Raw genomic sequence first — 22,919 nt, forward strand, 5'->3', positions numbered from 1 at the left:
TGCACTAACTCTCCCTCCCTTTTTGCAGGGATTGCTTGTTCCTTGATTCACTTGTCTCTTCCCACTAATTGTCCATGCCCAGCACATCCCTGTGATTGCGCTAACTCCCACACCTGAACTTACACTTTCTTCCTCACCACCATTCAGGGCCCAAACTATTCTTCCAAGTGAGACAATACTTTTGAAAATTTGGAGGGGTCATTTACTGTATCTTGTGCTTTTAATGTGGTCTCTTCATCAGGGAGACAAAATGCAGATTGGGGGATTGCTTCCTTGAGCTTCATCCACCACAACGTCTGAGATCTCCCAGTGGCCAGCCACTTTAATTCTACTTTCCATTCAGACATATGTATCCACAGCCTTCTGTACTACCAGGTTGAGACCATATGCAAATTGGACTACTCCATCTTGGTAGTCTCCAAATAGACTGCATCACCATATATTTCTCCAATTTCTAGCAGCCCCCTTTGTTTTCTCAATCAAATCCTGCACATCTCCTTGCTTTCCCTGTCTCTCTGGTGCCAGTCCTTTCCATTTTATTTCCCCATTCCTCTAATAGCCTGTCACCTATACCTTCCTTCAGTTTCCCACCCCTTCCCTTTCTTCTTTCTATCAGTGTATCTTTCAGCCTTATTCTGTCTCTTTTGTATCACCTCGCTTTTTGCTTTTCTTCCCCTCCTCCCATTTCTTCCTATTTCTACCTGTATTCATCTATTACTTGCTGACCTGTGCTTTCCTCCACCCAAACTCCCCATATCCCCCCCCCTTGCAAACACCACCCTTTTATTTGGATGTTTTCCTGTTTTTTGCTGCTTATGATGAGGGGTTTTGGCCCAAAAACTGACTATTGCCTTCCATGGATGCTGCTGAGTTCCTCCAGCATTTTGTGTGTTTCATTGGATATTTTGTTTTCTATCTATCATTTTTAATTTATATCAATAAAGGTCTCTAAAATGTCAGATTATTCATTGAAATGAATCTGTTGCCATATTGCATGGTTTGCATATTCAAAGAGCTTAAAAAACTTTTTAAAAATGTCTGTTTATCATATGGTCAATAACAGGCATGTGATTTCCTGGTTGTGATTTAGCCCATACAGTTGCAAAGAATCTCCTTGTATTCTGATCTACATCCCTGATGGTCACATCAAGGAAATGCCTACCTCTGGTTCCAAGGAGAAGAGCAAAACTGATGCAAGTAAAGTGGTAAGAACAACTACTTAAATGTGTAGACTCTTAAATTGTTAATCCTAATTGTAATGGGGAAATGTACCACTTATCCACATTATAACCTCCTCCAGTGACCCCTTGAGTTATTGATACCATTCTTCAACCAACTTAATTCCATGTGACAACAAGAAATGCCAAAGGTTATAGGCCCTAGCAATTTTCCAGCAATAGGAAGAGAGGTCTGGAACTTGCTGCCCCCATTGCCCAAACCATTCCAGTCCATCTACAGAACTTGTATCTACCCAACAATGTGGTGAATAGGTCAAGTATGTAAAGGAGGACAAATACAAACCTGTCAATTACCCATTGGTCTTCTTGATCATCAGCAATGTAATGGAAGAGATAATTGATAGTGTTATCAAGTGGCACTTGCTCACCAGCAACCTGCTCACAGAAGCTCAAGTTGCTCAGCTTTCAGCCTTGGTCCAAACGTAGACAAAAGAGCTGAATTCCAGAGGTGAACGACCCTGGGCATCAAGGCAACCTTTGATGGCTAATCAGAATTGATGGAAATTGGGAGAAAACAGCCCGGAATTTAGAAATATACTCCAGTACAAAGCCAGATGGTTGTGGTAGATGGTAATCCAATCATCTCCATCCCAGGACCGCTCTACAGGAATTTCTCAGGGGAAGAAGTGTCCAAGGAGCAACCGGCACAGTGCTGCTTCACCATTTAGCATCCCATTGAATTTTGAAGTATGAAGTAAGGATGTCTATAAAGGTCATGGATTTTGCCAAACATTGTCCACTGCTTCATTATCTGAGGAGTGCACAATCCAAATGCAACAAGATCTGGACAAGTAGAAAATGACATTTGCCTCAACAAAATGCCAAGCCATGTTGACTTCCAGCAAGACCAAATCCAGCTGTCAATCCCTGACATTCAACATCACTCATCACTGAATCCCCACTGTCATAATTGTTGGGCAACTGTTGACCAGAAACTGCACTGGAGCGCGCATATACACAATATGGCTACAAGAGGAGGTCAGAGGCTAGAAAACCTGCAATGAGTAACTTAGTCTCCTAATTTTGCAAAGCCTGCCACTATCTAAAAGGCATAAGTCACACAAGTGATGGTATACTCTTCACTTGCCTGGATAAGTGCAACTTCAACAACCCTTAAGAAGCTCGGCACCGTAGCAGCCTGGTTAATGGGCACCCATTCTGCAACCATTCACTTTACTGTTGACCAGTTTGTGCCAGCTACAGTATTCACTGCAGCAACTCGTCAAGACTCCTTAGACAGCATCGTCCAAACCTATGACCTCTACCAGCTAGAAGGACAGGCAGCAAAAATATGGGAATAGCACTTGGAAATTGCTATGTAAGTCTCATACCATCCTGGCCTGGAAATGTACTGCAGAGTCAAAATCCTGGAACTTTCTTACTGACAGGATTGTAGAATATCTGCACTTGAAGGACTACCATAGTGATTCAAGAAGGCAGTTCATCACCATTTTCTGAAGGCTCAGGCTACGAAGCCTACATCCCTTAAATGAATTTGGAAAAAAAGAACCTTTAGTCTAATTTATTTAAAATTTTCTCTAAGCTTTGCAGAAAGTAAGAGTTAGAAAGAATTCCATAATAGAGATCTTTGTATTTATGTAGGTTTGTTGTGTCCTATGTTTTGAGGTTTCTCCATCAGCAGATTTTAAAAAAAAAACCACATTAGTATTAACCAGTCTTTAGCATTTCTTTGGTGTCAAAAATTACTTGTTTCCATTGCAATTCTGTGGGTTCTAAAGCAGTTGAAGAGGCCAGTGTGGCATCTGTAAACTCTACCTAGGCAGGAAGAGCTTGATGGGTAGATTAAGGAATATGCCCTTCTCTCCATTTCTGTTGGGCATCACTGAGCTTTCTACAAATGGACGAAGTTCTCAATATTTCTATGCCACATTGAGTCGTCACGTTTCAAGCATTCCCAGGAGTCAGTGGGAATGTATGTTTTCAAGGAGACATTGAGAATTTTTTTTTCCCCTCTCTGTGCACCTAGTAATGTTTTTTTCTGAGTTGGTAGCCCAGACGGTGTCAGGTTTCAAATTGTGTGGTCTGCTTATTAGAATTGACTGAGTGTAAACGCTGACATCCTGGTTATGGATTTGGATAATTTTGTTGAGATACCACGGGTGCTTTACAACTCCTGTCATAGGTGGTCAGAAGCATGGAAGAGTCATACTATGGAAAGTGCTTTGTTACTGTTTTGTATTCTATTTTCTTTCAATTAGTCTTCTAAGTTGTCAGTGCACCTTATGTATACTGGCATATGTTTTATGGGTAATTGCAAGAAATCGTGGCATTCATCCTCTTGGCACTTTCAAATTTGGAATTTTGTGCTTATGTATGAAAATAGTTTGTTGAGATGCTTCAATCTATGATTTTGGTGAAGGATAGAAAATTAAAGCTGAAGTACAAAATATAATGGATAATTTGTTCAAATAACTTGTCAGTTTATTAAGTGTTCCAGTTTTTAAATATAGTTTTTCAACATGAATTTTCAGTAAATATTTTTGACTGTTTCAGAATATCAAGTGTTCAAACTTTGACAATTGACCAAAACAGTTGGTGTTGGTGAGCTCATTGTCTGGGAATATTGTCAGTTTTGTGGAGGGATTTGTTCTGCTTTTCCATCCCCTACTCCACCACCACCACCACCACCCACTTGATGTCATTTACCTCAGACCATGTTTTATCAGTAATTTACAGCTGCGAGACTGGTGGGAGTTTAACAAGTTGGATCAGTTTTGTTGTGAAGTGCTCACCACTAACTGAAAGTTCTGGGCCATTCTGTTTTCAGCTGATGTATGTGACTGGATTGTTATCTATTGATATTCCAATACTTGCAGCACTGTTAATGATGAAGAAAACTTTTAAATTTAAACCAGTCTGAGCACTTGCTGTTTCCTATAAGAGATGTTACATATTTATAAAGTATTTAAAGTCAAAGTTTGATTTGACTGATATCACAAACATTTTTTCTTTTAGGTTAAAACTGATTGTGTAGCTACAAATGTGCCATCTCTTGATGTTTCGCCTGCCTCAGCAAGTGATGCAATGGACCTTACTGCACTTTATAACAAAGTAGCTCAACAAGGTGAGGTGGTGCGTGAACTGAAAGCAAAGAAAGCAGCCAAAGAAGAGGTGGATCTAGCAGTTAAAGGACTATTATCTTTGAAGGCTGAATACAAGCAAAAAAGTGGTATTGAATACAAGCCTGGAAAGCCACCGGCATCAATTGATAGTTCTTCCTCTGCACCCAAGACCACAGATGCAAGTATTAGCAAAACTCTATATGACCAGGTGTTTCAACAAGGAGAAGTAGTTCGAAAACTCAAAGCTGAAAAAGCACCCAAGGTATATATATATATATATATATACATATTTTTTTTTTGTTGAAAGTTTTGAAGATGTCTTTTTTATTAGAATATGCATGCATGTAGGATTGGCTTTTCACAGATGAAAGAAATCCATATTTTTAATTAGGAATGGGTGAACATTTGTTAATTCTGCCAAAATATTGGTAAATGTAAATCCAGCAAATGAAACCAACTGCAAAATCAAACATTGCAGACAGCTGGGGGAGAAAAGAAAATGCTGGAAAGATTCAGCAGATCAGTCGTACCTGTAGAAAGAAGAACAGTCAGGTTTCTGGTCAAAGCCCTTGATAAAAATAGGAAAGTGAAACCTTGACTGTTTCTCTTTCTGCAGAGGTTACCTGACCTGCTGACTTTTTTAAAACAGCATTTTATTTTTCAGATGAAACCAATTCTGCATTTGACCCTTACATTAATGGTGGAAGTGGAGAATCTCTGCTACAATTTAGAATTGTTAAAATTTTGAGCTAAAATAGTTTCACAACGTGAAAAACTTTTAATTGCTACAAGCATATGTGGATGTGTGAGTATTTATCCTAATATAACTACACTTCTGCTTGTTTTATTTGGCACTGACCTAGCATCCTGAAATGTTAAAATATTGGAATAATTAAACATTTTAACTAGTACTTCAGGTTGATGTACATTTTACCAAGAAAATTTGTAACATGCCAAGAGAGTCGAATTTTTTAAAAACTGTTGTAGCTGCACTTATCCAGATATGAGTACTCTTTCCTACTCCCAAAATAAAATTTGGTAATTGTACAGAAAAAGTTTGGAGGAGAGCCACTTTTCACCACATCTCACTGCAGTGGTGTTTAGTTATCTACTGTCCAATTAAGATTTTCATTGGCGGCTCTAAAATTTTTAATGCAGGACAAGTCAGAAGTGAAACTATTGAAAATTAGAGATTAGGGTGTTCTTTTCATAGTTCTTGTTACTTAGAACAAATATGTTAATAACGCCTTTTTCACTGGCACCCTATCCCGGGAATTTTCTGAGACAGGATCCAGTGAAAAAGGAAAGCTGTAGGAACACCAGTGTCAAATGACGTCATTTCACGCCAGGGATTAACCACCTCGATCCCATCTCACATCCCTGGCATTTGCTGACACCGGTGTGCTGATAAAACCAGTGGAAAAGGGATAGCAGAAAGTCACAGTTTCCAGTTGAAGGTAGAACACTCCGATCCCAGGGGATGAGTTGTGTTCAGTGGAAAAGCAGTTAAGGGTGGCCCAGTGGAAACGATACTGCTCAGCCAATTAATTGGGATGCCAGTGGAAAAGGGGCTAATGTATCCCTTAATACTTATGTCTGTTCTTGATTAATATGCACTGTTTCACTGTTGGAGTTGTGAAAGGAAGAGAAATAATAAATATTTAAGTACAATGTATGGATGCAATGAAAGTCTTACCTGCTGCAACATACCACAGTAAAGGCCCTTTGGCCCACGATGTTGTGCTGACCTATATATACATAAACAAAATCCTCCCTACCTCAACCCTCTATTTTCCTTTCATCTATGTTCCTATCTCTTAGATAACCCTATTGTTCCAGCCTCCACCACCACCCCGGCAGTGCATTCCAGGCATGCACACCTCTATGTAGTGTTATGCAGTCCAGAGGACCCCAAAAACCAGCAGCAATAAATATACACCACAATATAAGGTTACTTAAACAAAAGTAGTTTTTAATTATAATTGAACAAGAAAACAGAATTAAACTTTTAATTTATTACTTAACCTACTTAAACCCCCCATTAAAACTAAGCACAGGTGTGTGTAATGTATATTTAAGATTAGAAAAGTTCTTTGGATCGCAATCCAATCTCACTGGTTGCAGGCAATTCTTGTTCTGTGCACAGAAGTTAGCATTAACAAAGTTCTGTAAAAGTCCTTCAAATATTCTGTGTTTTTCAAATGTGTGTATGTGCAAGCTACACTAGCAATTCCTCCCAAACCACCTCTAAATACTCTGTCACAGTTTAAAAAAAAAACTTGCCCCAATGTCTCTCTTAAACTTTCCTCCCTTCATTTTGTATAATGTCCTCTGGTGTTTGTTATTCCTGCCCTGGGAAAAAAAGATTCTGGCTGTCTACCTGATCTATGCCTCTCATAATCTTGCAGTCCTTTATTAAGTCACCACCCATCCTTTGCTCCAAATAAAAAAAGTTCTAGCTCTGCTAACCTTGCCTCATAAAACTTGTTTTCCAATCCAGGCCACATCCTATTAAATCTCTCTATTGCTTCCACATCCTTCCTATAATGAGGTGATCAGAACTGAACATGTGGTCTCAACAGAGATTTATAGAGCTACAATATCACCTCATGACTCCTGAACTCAATTCCTTGACTAATGAAGGCTAGCATACCATAGGCCATCTTATCTATCCTATCAACCTGTGTGGCAACCTTGAGAGATCTATGGATTTGGACCTCAAGACCCCTGCACTTCCATACCTTTTAAGTATCCTAACATTAATTGTGTACTCAACCTTCGTTTGACCTTCCAAAATGTATCACCTCGCACGTATCTGGATAGAATTCCATCTGCCACTTTTCTGCCCAACTCTGTATCCTGTCTATATCCTGTTGTAACCTGCGACAACCTTCAACACCATCCACTAATCTTTCAACTAATTGTATCATCCATAAAACATGTAAATCACAATACATGACAGGACATAAGAAAAAAATAGTAAGTTCATTAGTGAATAGACCTTCTCCTAACTTGATGGCAGAGAAAGTTGCTGTACTTTTTAAAAAAAAATAATTTCTTTCACTTTTATGGTTTCTTCGTGTCATTTATAATATATTTTTACTCCAAGTAATGCAGTTATTTTACTTGAACTTTAAATGAAATATAATAGATACGGGTTCAATCGGCTTGTATATTTGTATCACTCCCTATACCTATTTCTGGCTTTCTATTAGTGTTTCTATTTTATTTACTATTTTTTAAATTATTTCTTTGTTGTTCAGGATCATATAGATGAAGCAGTGAAAACGCTAATAGCCTTAAAAACGGAATTTAAAGAGAAGACTGGTGAGGAATACAAACCAGGGAAGCCACCTGCTGCAATGTCAGACGTGGCAACTCCAGCTATGACCTGCTCTACAGCAGCTTCAGAACTTGATGAGAGTGCACTCTACAGCAAGGTGGCAAAGCAAGGAGAAGTGGTGCGCAAACTTAAAGCAGAGAAAGTTCCAAAGGTAATAAAGTGGGATTATTTATTTATTGAACTTGATATTAAAGAGTAAAAAGGAGCTGTTCTTTCATGTCAGATTTTGGCATACTTTGTCGGAATTGTACTGGGGACACAGCAGATCTGGAATGTGGAGCAAAGCACAATCTGCTGGAGGAACTCAGCTGGTTGAGCAGCATCAGAGGAAGAAAATGAATTGTCAACGTTTCTGGACAGAACCTTTCAAGTGCATAGGAGAGATAGTGAAGTCACGTTTATTTATCATTCATACCATTACCAATGCAGTGTATAGTGAAAATGAGAGTGTTTCTCTGGACTGAACCATGGAGCTGCTTATTTATATGGCTAAATTACATCAGAAACTTTTATTAATAACATATCACATAAATATCATGTAACATATGCTAGCCCTATGTCCCCAGAGTTCAGAAGCCTCATTGCTTGGGGAACAATCTGTTTTGCAATCTGGTCGTGAGGGTTTGAATGCTTCGGTATCTCTTTCTAGATGGCAGGAGAGAGAGAATAGATTGTGGGAGGGGTGTGCGAAGTCCTTCACAATGTTTATGGCTTTCCAGAAACAGCGGCCATTATAAATGTCTATCATGGCAGGGAGAGAGACCCAATAATCCCCTCAGCAGTCTTTACTATCTGCTGCAGGAACCTGCAGTTGGCGAACCAGGCGGTCATGCAGTACATAGGATGCTCTTAATACATCCCCTGTAGAATGTAATGAGGGTGGAGGCTGGAGTTTCCTTAACCTCTGCAGGAAGTCAAGGTGTTGGGGGACCAGGAGAGATTCTCCGCCAGGTGCATGCCAAGGAATTAAGGAATTTGGTGCTCTTGACTACCTTGACAGTGGAGACGTCAATGGTCAGCGGAGGATGATTTTATTTTTTCCCTTCGCCCCCACACCCTGCCTGGTTCTCCTGAAGTCACCCACCTTCTCCTTTGTTTTGTTGATGTTCAGATGTAGGTGGTTGTCTCTGCATCAGTCCGTTAGTATTTGTACCTCCTCTGTGAAAGCGCACTCATCGTTCTTGCTTGGGAGCCCCACCACGGTCGTGTCGTCAGCGAAGTTGATGATGTGGTTAGAACTGTATCTCGCTGCACAGTCATTGGGCTGAGCATGCAGCCCTGGGGATGTCCCCATGCTCATTGTGATGGTGCTGGACATGCTGTTTCTGATCCAGACTGACTGAGGTCTTCCAGTCAGGATGTTGAGGATCCAGTTACAGAGGAAGGTGTTTAGGCCCAGGAGGTTTAGCTTCCTATAATGAGTATAATGAGGGCAGGGTGGGAGGCATTGTCTAAGAGCCAGAAGGGGTTGGTGAACCTGGGAGGGGTGGACGGATGACTGACAGAGGCATTATATTGAATGTTTTAGTTCAATGTAATATGAAATCAGTTACTTTGTGTGCAACTTGGTGTGTAATCCAAATTTGGTTTCATTTTTTGCCTCAGTAATTCTTTGTGCTCTCAATTCTTCCAGGAAAGAATAGATGCTGCTGTTGCCTTGCTCCTTGATTTGAAGAGTCAGTACAGAGCTGTAACAGGATTGGAGTTTAAACCAGGTGGTGATGACAGGAACAAAAATAAAAAAGAGAAACAAAACAAATCTGAGAAGCAAAATAAATCTGAAAAACCAAAGGAACACAAAAGCATAAAAGAGCCCGAGCAAGGATCAAACAATGGAGGCGCTGGTGAAAGTCAAGAGTCAAAGAGGCAGACCCGGTAAGTAAACCTCAAGATAAATGCATTAAAATTGTGCTTCTAGGTGTAGACACTTGCTAGACAAGAACTTTGGTGGGAAACAGAGTGGATTTTTTCATCAAAATTCTCTAATTTGTGCTCCCATTTGGCCCCCAATCTGAAAATTCCACCAAACAGGTCCCTTCACCCTCAAGGGTCAGATCAGGAGCATAACTTTATTAAATCTGTCCATAATCTGACTGGACTTTTGAATATTTTTTTCCTTTTTATAGTTCTGATAAATTGGCAGAAGCATTGCATTGTGTGGGTACACACGCATGCATTTTAAACTGTTTTGCACATATTGGACAAAAACAGGAACTGGGAAATTCAAATTTAAGATATTTTGACAGATTTAACTAACTTTTAATTGTTGTAATCTTTCATAAATATTGTATCAAACATTCCTTTTTGTTTCTAATGGAAGTGAGGGTTATCTGTGTTAGACTTTGCTTCTGAATGTCAGCAGAAATGGTTGGGAATAGAATGGATTTGATTAAAATAAATAAAGCATCCATCCCTACTTACACCCATGGCCTTCTGTGCATCAGTGTCAGTTATATCTTGCACTTCCAAATACAGGTACACGATCCTTTATCCGGAACCCTTGGGGGTTAGTGTGTTCTGAATTTCGGAAAACCAGATTTAAGCCGACCTGAATTGTGCTGCCGTATCCACTCACCCGCCTGACTCGCGCTGCCGGTCCTTCGCCCGCCCGACTCACGCTGCCGCCACCTCTCTCCCCACTTGCTGGATTTTGGAGCTTTCTGGATTCTAGATGTCTGGATAAAGGATCGTGTACCTGTACTAAGCATTTTTATCGACTTTGTTACCATGAAATTGTGATTAATTTTGTGTATTTATTGCTTCTAAGAGTTTGTTCAGTTCTGGGAAAAATCCAAATGCAATGGGACTAATTATATAGTTAATGAAAATAATAAGCATAATTACAGTTGGTTTAATTACACCTTTCTATGTTGTAAAAATCTCAAATAAAGCTACTCTCTAAATATACCTTAAGAATTTGTGAAGAGATGGAACTTTTTAGTTACAACTGGATTCACAATCTAAAAGAAGATTATTACACACTAACCCAGTACATTCTTGAGATCCCTGCAGTCTTAGAAAACATAACTAATTGCGATTTCATTTATATATTTGCATAAAATGCCAGTATAATAATACACTAACTGTGTCATATAATTTTGTCTGACTTTGGAAGTTTTGCCAACATTTTTGAAAATGTGCATGAGACCTTTTTTAATTTTAGATTCTGCAAAAGTTTCAAGGTGCATTTAAAACACAATACACAATTTAGCATTTTGTGAAAAATCAGGTTTATTTTGTGATGTTTCTGGGATGTGAAACTAGAAATGTAAAACATGAAGAATGGAATTCAATTGTTACTGCTTCTGAATCATAATTCTCTTCATAGATTGGGCCTGGAAGCCAAAAAAGAAGAGAATCTATCAGAGTGGTATTCACAAGTAAGTCTGTTTGAACTTCAATGAGAAATCCTTAACTGACTACTTTATTTTTTTTTAAGTCACTCTTCAATCTAGTTCTCAATGGAAAAATAAGTGATAAAATTAGAAAATATTTTTGCCATTGTTCCAAGATTTATAAGCTAAAAGGTGTGTGTAAATTTCCAGTCACATGTTTTTTTTGTCATCACCAAGAAAAATTACTTGCAAGCAGTGACATTTCAACACCAGACCTCATGACCTGAAGTAGATCATCGGACTCTATAGGTTTATTGTTGTTTGAACTGGCATCTTTGCCTGGGACAAAGATGAAATTAATTAAACTGATTTAGAATGCTCATTAGTGAAGTCCTGTGAACAGTAATTACAGCTGGGATGAACATAGATGTTATTGTTCCTCAATCAGATGGACTTTACTGATTGGTGAAAAGGAAATTGTACAAAGAGATGTAGGTACAAAGGTTAAGTGAGTGGGAAAGGATCTGGCAGATGGAGTACATTATTTGTAAATTTCAGGTCACCCATGTTAGAAAGAAAAATAGTACATCAAACCATTATTTAATGAAAAATAGAAATGTAATATTGTTCAGAGCGTACTTGTGCTTGAATCAATAAAAGTTTGCATGTGCAACAGGTAATCAAGAAGACAACTGCAATGTTTGCCGTCATTATGGGAGGGATCAAATTTAAGAGCAGGTGTGTTTGGAATGTACAGAATACTACTGAGGTCACACCTGGAGTATTGTGTGCAGTTCTGATCTTGAGAAAATATGTATTGGCTTTGAGGGGTTATCTTGGAAGAGATGGAATGGCTTGGGATTATGCTCATTGGCATTTAGAAGAATGAAGGAGGGATCCTGTAGAGTTATACAAAATTAAGAAAGAAATAGATGAGAGAAAAGTTGGGAGGTTCTTCCACTGGCAGGTGAAACTAAAACTTGGAGAGTTGCCAAATAAGTGATGCCTTTGTTAAATGAATAATCCTTACGATTACATGTGCAATGTTTGGAACATTTTTGTCTTCTCAAAAATATATTGTGTTCGCTATAACCAGGTCATTACAAAATCGGAACTGATCGAATATTATGATGTGAGTGGCTGTTATGTTCTCCGTCCATGGTCGTATGCAATCTGGGAAGTCATCAAAGAGTTCTTTGACCGTGAAATTAAGAAACTGGGTGTGGAAAACTGCTACTTTCCCATGTTTGTGTCTCAGGCAGCCCTCGAGAAGGAGAAATCTCATATAGCAGACTTTGCCCCCGAGGTATGAACAAATGTACTTGCAAATCCATCTGTTTTGATTCACTGGATCCGCAATATTCTTTCATTTGAAATAGTATTTAAAACACAGCATTCTAATGAAATAGACTGCTCTTTGATTAATTATTATTTTTTAAATTAGGTTGCTTGGGTGACAAAATCAGGAAAAACTGATCTGGCAGAACCTATTGCTGTTCGACCAACCAGTGAAACTGGTAAGAAAGAGTATATTTTTGTGGAATTTAGTTTATTACTGCTAGACTATGACTTAAGAAATGTGTGAATGAGAGAACATCTTGGAAGGCCTACAAGTGTCTTAGTGATTAATATCCAATTGTATTGGTACTATTGATAAATGTAGAATCCATTTTAAGCAAACCAAGCATTCTCAATTTGCTGATAAGAGAAATGACCTGTAATTTTGATTTTGATGATGGAATATTAAGCTGAACATCAGGAGCACACCTTGCTGCTCTTGCCCTCCAGGAAGTGGTCCATGTTCTGCAACATTCACTTGTTCTTTTACAGACTTCACACAAAGCACAGGATCTACTAGACTGTAATCGAATTCACAACCTGTTTGACAGTGATTGCAGAGAATTCAGGTTAAAGGGAGACACATGAGAGACTGCACATGCTTGAATTTGGAGCAAAAAAAATTCTGCTGGACGAACTGAGGGTTGAGCAATATTAATAGAAAAAAAAGAGTTGTTGATGTTTCTGATTGGGACCCTAGAAGTCTTGAAATGTCAACCATTCTTTTCCCCCACTCATAGCGAATTTCTCCAGCAAATTTTTTTCCACCTATATGGATTGTTGCTGGCTCTGGAATGAACTTCCAAATTAATTAATATTCCCTTATTAAAATGTTCCTTCTTCAAAGAGATAACTTTTTTAAAATAATGTTTACTGCTTTTATCAGTAGGACATTCCATAGACCTGATAACCTTTTATTTCTAATTTAAGTATTGTATTCTAACTTCTGTTTGGTTTTAATGAAGTTGTGGAACTTATACTCCCAATTAGAAATTTCGCAAAATAATTGAAATTGTGTTTTTCTGAAGGCATCTCTTAATTTTGTTGATATCCTTAGAATGTCATCAACACTTTTTGCTCTTATAAAAGCTTTGATCTGTGAACGACAACCTCTCAACCTTAACAGTAGCATTATGAAATTAATAAAAAAACAAAAATGCAAATAATTATCCTGTGAAGCAGATCTATTTGTGTCAATGAGACCTAATTATGTTTTGTGTTCATTTTGTTAGTCATGTACCCAGCTTATGCCAAATGGGTTCAATCACATCGTGATTTACCAATCAAGCTCAATCAATGGTGCAACGTGGTGGTAAGTATTTATTTTTGTTTCATACCAAGTTCACTGCACAAAAGCTAGTGTGTCCATTGGAAATTAACCAACATTAGAAAGAAGTCATGGCAAAATTGGGCACACTTCTCCATCTAATAGTAACTAATTGAAATCTTTCATAGCCTTGAGAATGCGTTGTGATACAAAATAGAAGTGCATTGAAATAAAGCTATTGCATTTCTGCTATCAAACTACAATTGTAGGAACTTGTTTTAATCTTGCTTGACAATCATTTTGATATCACTTCTTTCCCCTGCTCTCAATAAAAAGGCCTTTGAATTAAGCAGTTCCTTCAAGGATTTTAAGTGACAATATTTTTGTTCTTATTTAAAATTTAGAAGCTGTTCTGTAATTTTTAAGCTTTAAGGTGTTTGTTTCTATTTTAGTTTTATTTTGTGTTTAATCTTGTTTGAAGCTGACACATTGGAGCATTTGTTGCATTCTCGAAATTTTGCTCACTTACTTGGAGCTGGCTGTGGCTCTGCTTCAGAGAACTCCATCAGGTTTAAATCTGTAAAATGAGAAATAATTATGCCTATTTGAATAATCTTGGGGATTTGTGCAATGCACCACTTGATCTCTTCATAAAGTAATTCCTTTTTTCCATCCAGAAAGAGTAAAACATAATCTGCTTCCACTAAGAATTTAAAAAAAAATTGGCTTCAAGCAGCATCTGTGTGAAGAATATCATGAAAATTCCTTTTTTAGAACTGATTGTATACCTCTGCAGAGAAGCTAGCAGGGCGGATATCTGGAAATATCTGAGCCCAAGATTATGTGAGCTTGGGTCATCCGATCAAGTGGGTTAATGGGGCCATATTGCCTAGCAACTAGGCAAAGTAGCCTCTTCTGGGATTTTTTTTCTGTGAGCGGACAGCAGTGAAGGGTGGATGAAGCTTGCTTTTAACTCAACGTGCTCAATCAGATGGAGTATAGATATCGATTAAATAGCCGAGTGTTTAAAAATCTGTGCTGACTAACTTGCCAATAAATTCATGGATATCTTCAACATCTCACTCTGGCAGGGTGTGTTTCAAACAGGCATCAATCATATCGGTGCCCTAGAAGAGCGTAGTAGCCTACTTTAATGACTATCAACCAGTAGACTTAACATCAGCGGTGAAGTGTTTTGTAAGGCTGGTGTTGAAGCATATCGGCTCCTATCTGAGCAGTGACATGGACACATTCCAATTCGCCTATTGTAGCAACAGGACTAGGGTGGATGCCATCTCAGTGGCTCTATACAAACCTCTGGAATACCTGGACAGTAAGTACATAAGGATGCTCTTTATCGACTACAGTTCGACATTTAACCCCATCATCCCCACAAAAATGATCAAACTCCAAGACCTGGGACTCAACACCCTACTGTTGTGTAATTGGATCTACTCAGCTCCAGACCACAATCAGTGAGGATTGGAAAAAGCATCTCCTCCACAATCTACATCATTACCAGTACACCACAGCCCCGTGCTCTACTCATTTTTACACCTACAACTGTGTAGCTCAGTACGACAGTAACACCATCTACAAATTTGCTGATGATCCCAAGCTAGTGAATTGCATCAAGAAAGGTGATGAGTCTCATCATTCAGGAGGGAGATTGAAAACTTGGCTGAATTTTGCACCAACAACAACCTCGCACTCTGTCACCAAAGCTAAGGAGCTGATTGTTGACTACGGGAAGGGAAAGCCAGAGGTAGACAATCCAGTGATCATTGGATTATCAGAGGTGGAGAGGGTGAGCAAATTTAAGTTCTTGGGAGTCACTATCTCAGAGGATCTTTCCTGGACCCAACACACCAATGGCATCATGAAGAAAGCACGTCAGTGGGTCTACTTCCTCAGGAGTTTGTGGAGATTTGAAATCCTAGTAAATTTCTACAGATATGTGGTGGAAAGTATGCCACGAAGACCCTGAGTGTGTAAAGCTGTCCAGAAGGTAGTGGACACCGCCTTGGATATCACAGGCAAAATCCTCCCCGCTATCGAACATCTACAGGGAACATTGCTGTTGGAGTGCAGCAGCAATCATCAAGGATCCACACCATCCAGCATGCACTCTATTCTCGCTGCTGCCATCAGGAAAGAGGTATGGGTGCCACAAGATTCGTACCACCGGGTTCAGGAACAGCTGCTACCCCTCTACCACCAGACTCCTCAACAACAAACTCAATTAGGGGCTCATTTAAGTATTCATGCACTTTGTTTTTCTTCATTCTCTCTGTATTGCACAATTTGTTTACATTTGTTTATCTGTTTACAGTTCTTTATTTGTTTCTCGATATACGCTGTGTAATTATGCCTCGACCACAGGAAAAAGAATCTCAGGGTTGTATGTGATGTCATGCATGTACCCTGACAATAAATCTGAAATCATTTATATTTTATAATTATAATAGCTCTTTTATATTTGTTGGACTCTGGGGAAAACTCAAATATTTAACATTGCTATGATTTCATTTTTCCGACTATTATAGCTGTGACCCTGTATATTTATCAGAGTGTACTATTTAATGTTGATTTGCTGCAATACATTGATTGTGGATCTGATTTGGTGGTAGGTGTTGAGGGACTTCTGGTTTCTTTCCTTAATTTGGCAGAATTCTGGAAAATGCAAGAGTATTTGATGGCATATAAGACCCTTTCCCTCCCTCTGACCAGGAAATATTAAGATTTTTTGTGTATTTGTGGGTAAGCATTTAATGTTATTGAAATGTGTAGCTACAGTAAATCAGAAAAAAATTGTATAAAACATGCAACTAGAACAGGAAAAATATTTTAAATATAATACCGCTGTAATTCATGAGAAAACAAATCAGCTTAGCTAGAGCAGAAAACATTTTGTAAAAACAAACTACCAGTAGAAATAAAAGCCTTCACAATAATTTCAGTTCTTGCATTTTCCCAAGATTGCTTCACCCCACTCGTACACCTGTGGAATGAAGTGATGTTTCACTCTTCCTGTTGCCTTCATAATCTGCTGGCATTTTCCTGTGCACTGGATAGTTTTGTGCACATTAATAAGCCTTGCCTTTCCATGAACCAGTAACACCAACCTTGTGTTCCTTTAAAACCCTGATTACCTTGTTCTTCTCCTAATCTGCCTCATTAATGATCATTTTGGTAGAAACACATGTCCCTGAATTCCTCTCTTTATCACCCAGTTTTTAAAACTCTTCCTCAAGTTCTGGCCAACGTGGGGCTAGACAATAAAGGTTTCATTTACCTTTTTTAGCAGTCTGTAGCTGTTGTTCTTGCTTTCTCCATTCTCGTGTCATTTTTGGTATAGGCAGTGCCCCAAAAGCTCTTACTGCCACTCTATTATGCTCCTTAGCATAATTTACCACTTTTAGTTTGTTTAGCTTAAGCGCCTTCCTCCTGTGGCCATCTTGAGGGTAAAATCTTCCACTGCTAGCACAGTGTTTGTATTTCCGTGGATGTTATGAGTATTAACATGAGTAATATTCATGGTACTAAGATGCCCTTATTGTGATTAAACACCAAAGACACAAAATGGCAACAGCTTGTGAGCATGACTGGGAATTTTCCGTGCACGATAGATGGTGGTGATGGTTGTGAGCCATGTAGCGACGATGACCACTGTCGGCATTACTTACCATTATCATCCTAATTTCCAGTTCCTTGTAAAACCTAAGACACATTTAGATACGTGACAGGTATGACATAAATAGGCAGTAGCTCAAATGGTTACTGCTTAATTTTTTTTAGAGTTGGATATTCATCTTGGAACATACAGCTTTAATTTTTTACAATAATTTAAAAAATTATACTATAGTGGTATTGATAATATTTGAGTAAATAATGTTACATTATTATGGAGTCAGGCTAGGTAAAAGTACTGGTCGTCTATGGCATCTGGGTAAACATTATTCTACCAGATATCCCAACTTGGCATACAAGACCCGGGGATGATTTTTTTTTTTTTGAGCCATTTTTGGGGGGGGAGTGGGTCATCAAATACAGTACTTGCAATACGGTACATGAAATAACCTGCCTTGTCAAAAACATTACAGATTACAAATTTTCTCAACTCTTTTTTACCTATTTTCTATTTTTCAAAGTGCTTGGTGCAAGTTGTCTGTAGTGTTACCTTTTCAAAGGGAACTGAACATTTTGCCAATTTTATTCCTTTGACCAGGTCAGGAAAAGCACATCATTTTGTTTATCATGGAATGCAAAGATGACCTATGATTCTCTCCTCTTTAACATACATTTTCACCTTCAACATGCAAAGATCTACTTTTGGTCTTTTGTTTTTCAGGCATAACAAGTCAAACTTGCCTTAAAAGATTTTTCTCTCCCCACCCCCTGTAGAGAGCACTCGTTTTTCTTCTTCAATCTTCCCTTGTACTGGTCAAATCCAACTTTCCCTTGGAACATATCATGAAACCTTAATACTTTCTGCAAACTGTTGGCCAGCCAATTTCCCTCTGGAGAAATACAAAAGGTTCAAGCAATTAAGAGGATGGGTTTTTTTTTTAAATTAGGAGTTTGAAGTACAACATTAATAAAATGTAGTGTATAAAATTAAGAAAATGTAGTGTATAAAGTTAAGAAAATGTAGTGTAATTTTATAAGACACTCATGAGATCTGGAGAGTTTTGGTCTCCGTATTGCAAGCAAAGGCTTGCTTTCTTGGAATGAATAGGTTGATGTGTGAAGAAAGGGTAAGCAGGTTAGGCCTGCAATCATTGGAGTTTAGAAGAATTGGATACGATTTATTGACATTTGTAAGGAGATTGAGAGGGTGGATGCTGAGAGAATGTTTTCTTTAGTAGGGGCATGTTGAATTAGTGGACATGCATTCAGAATAATGTATTCCCCTCCCCCCCAATTTATGATTGAGATGAAGAGGAATTTCTTGATCGTGTGATCCTGAGATCTGTAAGGCTATAACAATTTTAAATGTTTCAAGGAAGAAATTTACAGATTTTAAACCATAAAGAAGCCAAAGGGTTTGGAGAAAATGCATTAAAGTGATGTTGAGGCGAAGAATGGATTTGCCATGATCTTATAGAAAAGTGAAAGGTGATTGAAGGACTGGCTGCCCTGCTCCTGTTCCATGCATTATTGTTTAAAGAAAAAAAGTTTAATAATCCTTCCAAAACAGTCATAAGAAAATGAGGGGGTTCAAATCTTAGTCCCAACAATACAAATTTTGCCAAGCCCTTTTGTCTTTCATAAATCCATCTGAATTTTAGGAAAAGGTTTCTTGCTTTGCTTTTGCATTTCCAACTGTTGATGACAAAGCCTCCAGCTATCTTGGCTGTTCTTTTACATTCCAATCTTGAACACTCTACTACAGTACTTCACCTTTTAAGAACTTGCTCCCTTCTGCTTTGCTTGCTTTTTTATTCTTCTCTCAGTGCTTTTTTGTTCTCTGCTGTAAATATATATAAATGCTTCCAGTATTCTCTTCTTTTTCAGTAATTTATTATTGATCTATCAGGGTGGGAAATAGCTTCATCCTGTAGGCTGTGATATTGATGAACAGTATCTTGTAACCCAGAAAATCATCTCAAAATATTTGTACATATTTAAAATTATATATTGGTGTATTATGCAATGTTGAAGTTGAACTTGGTCATAAAAGTCATAATTGTTTGATTTCATTTTCTCTGCAGCGCTGGGAATTTAAACACCCACAGCCATTTATACGCACTCGTGAGTTCTTATGGCAGGAAGGGCATACAGCTTTTGCCACTCGTGAGGAAGCTGCAGAAGAGGTAAGATACAGGATTGGTGTTTGCCAATCTTAACGATCATTATTTCAAATAACTTCAAAATTCAAGATGATTTTATTGTCATGTATTAAAACAGAAAATGTGATATTACACAAAATTTCCTTTTATCTACTGTAAGGCAGACAAAGATATGCTCTCAGTAGAAATTGCAGTCATAGAAAGGGAACCAAAAGAGGTTTCCCTCAGTCACTGAGAGTCCATGGATTTCCCTCCAGTGCTCCTGCAGCCAAACAGACTTCAGTCTAAACCATTGGCAGCGTGAGCTACAGATGTGCATCTCTGACATGATCAGGAAGCCTCCAGCGCCCTCGCCATCTCTCACATCTGTTTCTATATTGGGTACCCCTTCAGCCAGTCTCCAGCGGTCTGTAGTATAGTGTGAGTCTCTTGACTGCAGTTGCCTGCATCCTTGCCTCGAGTCACCAACAGCTCGGCGCCTGTGAGTTCTTCAGCCTCGGAGCCACTCAGTGTATCGCCATCATGGTCACCGTCCCATGGGTTATCTCCTCTGCTTCTTCTCTTTTCTGGTACCCTGCGCCAGTCCTCTGCTTCCCAGGAGTCTGCAACCCTTCATGGCCACTGCTGATCGTAGGCTCTGCCATCTTGGGCCAGACCCCGTGGTTGTGGGATTTTAAAATAAACCACTGTTGGCTCCTTTAACAGGCCATTTAAAGCCTGTACAGAACCGATGGCAGTAGAGCTGGAGAGTTGGACTCCACGGGTCCACGCAGCACTGCCATTACAGTAGTTCCAGCAGTGATGCAATTTTTTTTTGCACTTCCAGTAAATGAGAAAATAAATTTATCACAGTTGAGCATTGGTCATTACCAAGTTTTTTGGCTTGCTATTGTTTATGTGGATAATTGTTTTATGGTATAACTGTAGGAGATGTTTCTACTTGACAGTTTGGGATTTGGACCATGATGAAGGAAAAGCAAATTAGTTGCTACTGATGGCCACATGGTGGAGCTATATTTCACTTTTGGTTTGTCATTGTAGGAATCTGCTATTTACTAATTACCCTGGAAATGAAACACAAAAGTCTGCAGACTCTGTTGTCAAAACACAAAAATGCTGGAGGAATTCGGCTGGTCTTGCAGTGTCTATAAGAAGCAAAATATGTTACCAACATTTCAGGCCTGAGCCCTTTCTCAAGGTATGAGTGAAAAGGCATTGATGAAGGGCTCAGGCCAGAAATGTCGGTCATATATCTTTACCTCCTATGGATGCTGTGAGAGCGGCTAAGTTCCTCCAGCATTTCTGTGTTTTGACTAATTACTTTTGAAATCAGCTATTCTCGATGATGGCCGCAGCACATTTAAGGGTGGGGGCACGTACTGAAAACATAAAAGATTTATTTTCTTTTATTTTTATGTGGTCAGTAGGAGAGAAGTATGGAAGAAACCAACCAAACCTGACTGCTTCAGGAAGAAGGCCCATAAATTTTGAGCAGGGGGCTGTAACCAATAAAAAAATTGAAAATGGTTGCTTTAGACCATATCCTGGGTAAACTTGTACCTCTCACTTTGTTCGTTTTAGATTGGTCACAGTGTTTGAGCTACCGAAAGAAAATAGACACCCACACCGAGAGCAGTTCAGTTTATACAAATTCAAAAGCTGATTTCAAACTACAATATGCAAGCCCTTCCCAATTATACTTATCAACGCCTGGACTGGTCCCAACTGCCGAAGCGAGGCAACGACCGCACATTTGTAGTAGGTTGTCTGGGCACCGGTAGCAGCTTCTCCATCTCCCCCGACCACGACGTTAGCTGGACTCTAGAAGTTCTTGCTGAGAGACATTTCCACCCCTCAGAGAGTCTCCACTTCAGCAGTGGAACCATGGCTTATATTACCCAAAAAATTGTTTACTCATAGCTTATCTCTTTGAATAAATGATTTAATTATCGTCAAGGACTCCTGACAGTCTGCGACCAACAAAAGGCAACTGCATCTCTGGGCCTCATGATGGAAATTAGATAATGTCTACTGATTCATATGCATCTGGGCCTCATGGTGTAAATTAGATTATGTCTTCTGATTCAACTGCCCTGGGCCCCATGGTGGAATTTAGATTATGTCTTCTAATGCAACTGCATCCCTTCTTGCATAAGCTGATCTAAATCCTCCATTACAGACCAACAGTGGGGAGTCACGCTAACTTGTCAACTTAACACTTTTGTGCTGTTTTTTTGCTGTTCTGTTCCATCATATTGAATTGAGCAATGATCAGCATTTACAAAACTTTAGTCACTGCATAGACATTGCCACCTAAAGGTGAATGCTAAAATACCAATTTGTCTTTATTTGCAAATGCTTTCTGATTTACAAATTATGGAGCATCCTGTATTATCATTCTTTGCAGTTGCATATTGTCCTTTTGATATTTACTATTATAGGTATTGCAAATTCTGGAACTCTATGCAAGAGTGCATGAGGAATTGCTTGCAGTCCCAGTAGTGAAAGGAAAAAAAACTGAAAAAGAAAAGTTTGCAGGTGGTGACTATACAACTACAGTGGAGGCCTTTGTATCAGCTAGTGGAAGAGCCATCCAGGTATGTACATGCAGTAAACTGTGGGGTATTTGCCAGTTTCATGAGATTTTCAAGTGTGCAAAATAAGTGTATAGAGACATTTTTACTTCATTTACATTTTTGCATGGGAGCGCTGTGTCTCTGCTCCTCATGGATGCACACCAACAGCAACACTGCCATTTTGATCAGTTCTGAGTTGCATCATGTTGCTTGGTGCTAATTGATCATTCTTTTCATTGTTACTCTATACTCAGTAAATTGTGCTCTTTATAACATTGTTTAAATTCATTTGCCACATTATAGCCAATATAGTGAGATGAGTTTTTTTAGCAAGCACTCAAACAGGTTATTACCAATATTCTTACATTCTCTTTGAAGATTTGGCACTTCACGGCACTTCATATGATAGTAACATAATTTGTTTGATTTACTTTTGCTGTATTCTACTTTAATACTGCTTGGTCCTGATCTAAAATGGCAGTGTAAAACATTGTTATTTAAAATAGTAAGAAAATAACATTTGGCTTCTCAATTATTTAAAAGTTTGTGAAGAATCCAGTTTGTTATCAACAGTAATTGTTGGTCCTAAAATTGGCCATTGGTAACCACCCATACCCCATTCCTTTTGAATGTCTGATCACTGAGCATATACTGTAGTTAGAGTTCAATATTCAAATTCTCAGAAAGAATTTCCAAACTAAAATGTGGACTTTCTATGGATGCTGCTTGACCTGCTGAGTTCGACTATCTTCTCGTTGTTTTAGCCTGAATTATTGAGCAGCTTGAATATAAAGCATGTCGTACACAAAAGAACTCAACAGGTCATGTAGCTTCTATAGGAAGCATTCAGTCTGCTGAAAGTCAAAGATTAGCTATCAGCAGAAATTACCGGGTGTCCCTTGCAGTTAGAGAAAGAGAAGCAAAAGAGCATCCCTTCTGAATCAGAG

General features: G+C 38.7%; 1 protein-coding gene and 1 long non-coding RNA gene across 5 annotated transcripts in view; one reads left to right on the plus strand and one right to left on the minus strand.

The window, feature by feature from the left end:
* The window catches only part of eprs1 (glutamyl-prolyl-tRNA synthetase 1), a 79,132-nt gene that overhangs the window by 45,460 nt on the left and 10,753 nt on the right, over positions 1-22,919 (plus strand). For all 3 annotated transcript variants that reach the window (XM_069931227.1, XM_069931229.1, XM_069931228.1), the window contains 10 exons: positions 1,091-1,205; positions 4,215-4,583; positions 7,585-7,815; positions 9,298-9,539; positions 10,993-11,044; positions 12,096-12,305; positions 12,444-12,516; positions 13,570-13,649; positions 19,319-19,420; positions 21,838-21,993. In XM_069931227.1, the coding sequence (XP_069787328.1) occupies positions 1,091-1,205; positions 4,215-4,583; positions 7,585-7,815; positions 9,298-9,539; positions 10,993-11,044; positions 12,096-12,305; positions 12,444-12,516; positions 13,570-13,649; positions 19,319-19,420; positions 21,838-21,993 (1,630 nt within the window). The remainder of the gene's footprint in view (positions 1-1,090; positions 1,206-4,214; positions 4,584-7,584; positions 7,816-9,297; positions 9,540-10,992; positions 11,045-12,095; positions 12,306-12,443; positions 12,517-13,569; positions 13,650-19,318; positions 19,421-21,837; positions 21,994-22,919) is intronic.
* The window catches only part of LOC138760545 (uncharacterized), a 34,937-nt gene continuing 22,895 nt past the window's right edge, over positions 10,878-22,919 (minus strand). The window contains exons 2-5 of one of the 2 annotated variants that reach the window (XR_011355690.1): positions 17,976-18,124; positions 14,134-14,181; positions 12,767-12,877; positions 10,878-10,999 (exon numbers count right to left, since the gene is read on the minus strand). This is a non-coding gene — a long non-coding RNA (uncharacterized lncRNA). Of the gene's footprint in view, positions 11,000-12,714; positions 12,878-14,133; positions 14,182-17,975; positions 18,125-22,919 lie in introns of both variants that reach the window. The other variant, XR_011355691.1, reaches the window with a different exon arrangement.

Source organism: Narcine bancroftii, chromosome 4 (assembly GCF_036971445.1).
Source record: "Narcine bancroftii isolate sNarBan1 chromosome 4, sNarBan1.hap1, whole genome shotgun sequence".
NCBI classification, from domain to species: Eukaryota; Metazoa; Chordata; class Chondrichthyes; order Torpediniformes; family Narcinidae; genus Narcine; species Narcine bancroftii.